At 50.8% G+C, this 6,197-nt stretch overlaps 1 protein-coding gene across 1 annotated transcript in view; it reads left to right on the forward strand.

Moving 5' to 3' along the window:
• Positions 1–3,233, forward strand: part of EMC9 (ER membrane protein complex subunit 9) — a gene marked incomplete at its 3' end in the record, with an annotated part of 6,977 nt that extends 3,744 nt beyond the window's left edge. The window contains exons 3-5 of the mRNA XM_015416668.1: positions 983–1,196; positions 2,997–3,073; positions 3,164–3,233. Of these exons, the coding sequence (XP_015272154.1) occupies positions 983–1,196; positions 2,997–3,073; positions 3,164–3,233 (361 nt within the window). The remainder of the gene's footprint in view (positions 1–982; positions 1,197–2,996; positions 3,074–3,163) is intronic.
• Positions 3,234–6,197: the final 2,964 nt, after the last annotated feature.

Here is a 6,197-nt window from a genome sequence, read left to right on the forward strand (position 1 = left end):
AGCAAAGAGGCATGGCTGCCTGGGGAGATTGATGGAAGGGGATGGAGGCTTTGAAGGGTTAAGGGAACACAGAAGTAGGGATGCTAAGGGGGAGGTGGTTGGGGGGGTGAAACTAGAACATTACTGGGGGTCATGTGTAATGCTCCCTCTAAGCTGTGGAGTCTTGTGAGCAAACATTCTACCTTGTGAGCTAGAAGAGAAGAAGAAGAAGAGATTGGATTTATACCCCGCCCTTCACTACTCAAAGGTGTCTCAGAGCGGCTCGCACACTTAACCACGACACCCGTTCTTCCCTTGGTCACTTGTAAGCTTGAATCTGTGCGCGCCCCTAATATTTGGCAGCCCCATCTTGCCTGTTTCCTGCCCCCCACAATCTTTCCTCTGCTGGCAAAGGCATAACCTGCCCCCTCCGTGAATTTGGTAAGGCCTGCCCATAGCTCTTTGTGCATGTTCAATGGAAAAGAAGAAGAGAAGAGGTTGGATTTATACCCCGTCCTTCTCTACCCAAGGGAGTCTCAGAGCGGCTTACAAACTCCTTTCCCTTCCCCTCCCCACAACGGACACCCTGTGAGGTAGGTGGGGCTGAGAGAGCTCTGACAGAAACTGCTCTTTTTCAAGAACAGCTCTGACAGGACTGTGGCTTGCCCAAGGTCATCCAGCCAGGTGCGAGTGGGGGAGTGGGGGAAGCAAACCCGGTTCTCCCAGATTGAAGTCCACGCACTTCACCACGACACCAAACTGGCTCTCCTCGCTACTGGCATTCAAGTTGTGACATGAGCGATTTGGCTATTGCATAAATTAGTTTCCTCTAGAGTCCATCCCTTCCTGAGCTAAGACAAAAATGTGTGAGCCGGAAGCTAAAAAGCTGTGAGTTAGCTCACACTCACGCAGCTTAGAGGGAACACTGGTGGGGGGGTGTGAGAGCGTCAGACAGACACAGGAAGCACCTGGATCTTGGAATGACCCCTCTTTTGCCTTCTAGGAAAGGGGAGATTGAGATATGCGCCCGGGCCTATGTCAAGATGTGTCTCCACGCTGCCCGCTATCCCCACACGGCCGTGAATGGGCTGCTCTTGGCACAAAAGCGCCGGGCGACGGTGGCCGGACAGGCTGACTGCCTCTGCGTGACAGACTGCGTCCCCCTCTTCCACAGCAACTTGTCTCTCACTGTGATGCTGGAGGTGGCTCTGAACCAGGTGGGAGCAAAGGGTTAGGGTGGCCTGTGGGACTCCAGGAGACTGGGCCTCTTTTCTCGTGACGTTTTGAGGGCTGTAAATGAATCTGCTCGAAGTGCAAGCGCAGGTTTAGGCTCCCACTCCCTCTCCCGGGAGTCCCCAACAGGGTGCCCGCGGGCACCGAGGAGCCTGCCAACACCTTTCCCGTGGCCCACATGGGGTGTTAGAAAGTAGGTGGGGCTTTCACCCAGCAAGGCTTCTGATTGGCCACTGGGAATTTGACTGGCTGTGCGGAATTTTTAAAACGCAACTTTGGCGGCCGCCGCCACCACTGCACAAAGATCTTCGCTGTGGAAGGTCGGTCGTTCAGCAGTTCGAGACCCGAGTGCGCCGCATGACGGACTGAGCTCCCGTCTCTAGTTCCTGCTCCTGTCAACCTAGCAGTTCGAAAGCGAGAAATTGCAAGTAGATAAATAGGTACCACTTTGGTGGGAAGGGAACAGCGTTTCGTGCGCCTTGGTGTTTAGTCATGCCGGCCACATGACCATGGAAACGTCTTTGGACAGCGCTGGCTCTTCGGCTTGGAAACGGAGATGAGCACTGCAACCCTAGAGTCGGACTCGACTGGCTTTCGAGCAAGGGAAACCTTTACCTTCACTTCCTGGGGCAGCCGTTTTATGGCTGCGCCTACTGCCCTGGGTCAGAATTTGAAAGGTGCCCGTAGGTTGTTACCGGAACTGTGGTCAGAGCACATATTCATCTGGTGCTTTGCCAGCTGCACTGGCTCCAGACTGAACACCAGATCGAGTTCAAGCTGTTAGTTTTAACCTTTAAAGCCCAACACCAACAAACCTCCGGGACCGCCTCTCCTGGTATACCCCCCCCCAAGAGCATTATGCTCACAGAATAAAGATCTTTTAGTGGTTCCTGGTCCAAGGAGCATCCGATTAGACCCGATCAGAGGCAGAGCCTTCTCGGCCTTGGCCCCGACCTGGCAGAACGCTCTTCACTCTTCCAGCTGAGATTCAGGCCCTGCAAGACCTTTTACAGGTCTGCAGGGCCTGGAAAAGGCCCATGGTGGCTCAGAGGTTAATACGCTAAAGCTGCAGACTGGAAGTCGGTCAGTCAGCAGTTCAAGACCCGGGTGCCGCTTGACGGAGTGAGCTCCTGTCTCTGGCCCCAGCTCCTGCCAATTTAGCAGTGCGAAAGCAAGAAATTGCAAGTAGATAAATAGGTACCGCTTCGGTGGGGAAGGTAACAGCGTTCCGTGCGCCTTGGTGTTTAGTCATGCCAGCCACATGACCATGGAAACGTCTTTGGACAGCGCTGGCTCTTCAGCTTGGAAACAATGAGCACCACCCCCTAGAGTCGGATTCGACTAGCTTTCGAGGAAGGGAAACCTTTAACTTTTTTTAGGGCCTGTAAAACAGAGCTGTTCCACCAGACCTATGGCCCAGGCTTCTTACTGAGGAGAAAAACAACTCCACCTCCCATTTCTTTTCTTGTGGACTTTCCCCCCAGCTTTTGATGTGGTCAGAGCTTTCTCCCATGAGATTACATTGTTCATGTGCCACCTGACTGTTGTAATTTGCAGCTTAAATTGTTTTAATTGTGCCATCGACTGTGATTTATGTTTTAAAATGTTTTAACTGGTTCGTGATTGTGTTATTAATTCTGTTGTTAACTTGCTCGAGGCCTGCAGTCGCAGGGAAGGGCGAGTCAGAAATTGAATTAAATAAATACATACGTACATGGCTATGTCAGCTGGTGAAAAGCAAAACGCCATGACAAGTCTTGTGACAGTTCTCAGTTTTTTGGCAGATTGATCTCTGGAGCGCGGAGTCGGATTTGCTCCTTGCTGGCTACTACCAGGCCAACTCCGGGATTGATGACAAAAGGTACTTTTTGGGGAGTCGGGCTTTGGCGATCGGGTGGGGAGGGGGTCTCTGTGTCTTGTCCCTGACCCCTCCTTTCTCTGCTCCTTGCAGCCCTTCCCCCCTCGCGCAAAAGACGGCTGGACGTATCGCGGAATTGTACGATGACGCGGTGCTAATAATGGTGAGAATGGTGGCTCTAATGGGGACAGATTCTTCCTGAAGACAAAGGTCTAGACCAGGGGTGTCAAACAGGCGGCCCGGGGGCTGGATAAGGCCCCCCGGAGAGCTTCCATCAGGCCTGCAGTGGAACTGGCCATCTCCTGCTTCCAGTTCTGCTGCTGCTGCTGCATCATGGCTTGCTTCGCCAGACTCCCTCAATTGCTCAACCATTTCATGTTTTAACCTGGGCCCCGGACTCCAAACTCTGAGCATGAGATTTCTGTGGCGAATGTCGATAAATCAAAAGTAGGGTTGCAGTTTACAGGGCTAATGTTTTAAGCTTGTTTTTATTTTAAGTTTAAAAAAAATCTTCGTGTTTGTGTCCTTTATAAAGTTTATATCTCTGCTACCTGGCATGACATTTTATGACACACGTGGCCTGGCCCGACGAGGTCTCATTTATGTCAGATCTGGCCCTCGTAACAAATGAGTCCGACACCCCTGGTCTTGACTCAACTACATTTAGCCACAACTGATCTCCAAGGAACTAAGATCCCAGGGAGAGGCCCTCTTGACTGTCCCATCGATCAAAGAAGTTTGTCTGATGGGCGCGTGGGAGAGTGCCTTTTCGGTGGCAGCCCCATGATTATGCAACAACCTCTCCCCGGTGGCGTGCCCGGTCCCCTCACTGTCAGTCTTTCGAAGGCAGTTGAAGACGGTTCAAATTTTGTTAGTCTTTAAGGTGCTACTGGTCTCTTGGTCTTTTCCTTCATGACAGCGTTCGATTAGTTCTTCTGCCTACCGGCAGTTTAAAATTACCTTTTAACTTGTGTTTTTAATATATTGTATTCTTTACATTGTAAGCTGCCTTGAATTCTTTTCTTTTCTTTTTGTAAGCTGCCTTGAATTCTTATAAGGTAGAAAGAAAGCTAATAAACATTAGTTGTTGTAGATTTTCTGGGCTGTGTGGCCGTGGTCTTGGCATTGCAGGACCTGACATTTCGCCAGCAGCTGTGACTGGCATCCTCAGAGGTATAACACAGAAAGGTGGAGTACTCCCTGTGTCAAGGTGAGAAGAAAAATGGTAGGCAGGTAATTTATATCTACTCAGGAAGGTGGGGTAGGGCCGAGTCATTATCTTGTAGGAGCTCCCCAGGCTGTGGCATGCTAATGGAGGAGCTTTCCTGAGGAGGTTCTTTTGCATATGGATTGGCTGTTGAAACTCTAATCTTATCTGTAGTGCTATTGTAAGGTGTAGAGCATTTTGTGTTTTTCAGGTGCGGACTCTAATCTGGGAGAACCGGGTTTGATTCCCCACTTGCACCTGCTGATGTGACCTTGGGTCTGTCACAAGCTCTGGCACAGCTGTCCTTGAAAAAGAGCCGTTTGTGCCAGAGCTCTCTCAGCCCCACCCACCTCCGGCCACATGACCATGGAAAACGTCTTCGGACAGCGCTGGCTCTTCGGCTTGGAAACGGAGATGAGCACCGCCCCCTAGAGTCGGATTCGACTGGCTTTCGAGCAAGGGAAACCTTTTAATGGCAACTCTGCAACATTTCAGGCAGAATCTCTGTTTCACAGGATGCCTTTCTGAACGAGCATATCGTTTAAAAATATTTTCTCGCGTACTCCGCTTACCTTCAGTAACACAGGGGAGATCCTTGTGCTGGGGGGGGGGGAGCTATCGCTGAAGCAACTTTTGAAAAATCCGCACAACCCACCAAATCGCCAACGGCAAATCAGAAGCCTTGCTGGGCAAAAGCCCCACCCACTTTCTAAAAACACTGGGAGGGCCCTAGTAAAGGTATCTGTGGGCACCACGTTGGGGATTACTGATCGAGTGATTACTGATCGAGTGGAACGCGCTGTTGAGCCACAACGGAGCCCGTCAGGTTTTCAAGGCAAGAGACGTTCACAGGTGGTTTGCCACTGCCTCTTACCCGTTATGTAACTTTTACAAATATTTGCTGACTGTGGCCCCCTTTATAATTGCACTTGTGCTCACGTAAGCAACCTGAGAAGGGAGGTTGTAACGATTTCATGTTTATTTGTGTGTGTGTCTTTAAAAGTTTAGTTTACCTTGCTGTGTGAAAGTCTAGTGTGGTTGAAATAGGCAAGTGGTGTGATTGGTGAGTGACAGAGAGGGGGAGGGTTTTTGACCATGGAAAAAGTCTTCGGACAGCGCTGGCTCTTCGGCTTGGAAACGGAGATGAGCACCGCCCCCTAGAGTCAGATTCGACTGGCTTTCGAGCAAGGGAAACCTTTTAATGGCAACTCTGCAACATTTCAGGCAGAATCTGTTTCACAGGATGCCTTTCTGAACGAGCATATCGTTTCAAAATATTTTCTTGCGTACTCCGCTTACCTTCAGTCACACAGTGCTGGGGGGGGGGGGCCTATTGCTGAAGCAACTTTTGAAAAATCCGCACAGCCCACCAAATCGCCAACGGCAAATCAAAAGCCTTGCTGGACAAAAGCCCCACCCACTTTCTAAAAACACTTGGAGGGCCCTAGTCAGGGGTCATTTCGTAGACAAAGAGGTGCAGGAGCTCATTAGCATAACTTATTTGCATATGCCACTCCCCATGACATCACCAGAAGTGTGTCAGAAGGCAACACCCACTGCAACTTACCTATCTGCTTCTTGCTCCTCATGGCCCGGGGCTGCTGGGAGCAGGGGGCGGGGCTTGTTGCATGTGCCCGCCCCCTGGGCTCTTTACTGCCGGAGCTCCACTCCTGTGCGCTCCTGCAGGAAATGACCCCTGGCCCTAGTAAAGATATCTGTGGGCACCACGTTGGGGATCACTGATCGAGTGTTTTCGTCAGGTTTTCAAGGGAAGAGACGTTCACAGGTGGTTTGCCACTGCCTCTTACCATTTATGTAACTTTAAAAAATATTTGCTGACTGTGGCCCCCTTTGTAATTGCACTTGTGCTCGCGTAAGCCACCTGAGAAGGGAGGTCCTTCTTATTCCCACATCGCAGCT

The sequence above is a fragment of the Gekko japonicus genome, unplaced genomic scaffold (genome assembly GCF_001447785.1).
Source record: "Gekko japonicus isolate JY-2015 unplaced genomic scaffold, Gekko_japonicus_V1.1 scaffold2869, whole genome shotgun sequence".
Classification (NCBI taxonomy): Eukaryota; Metazoa; Chordata; class Lepidosauria; order Squamata; family Gekkonidae; genus Gekko; species Gekko japonicus.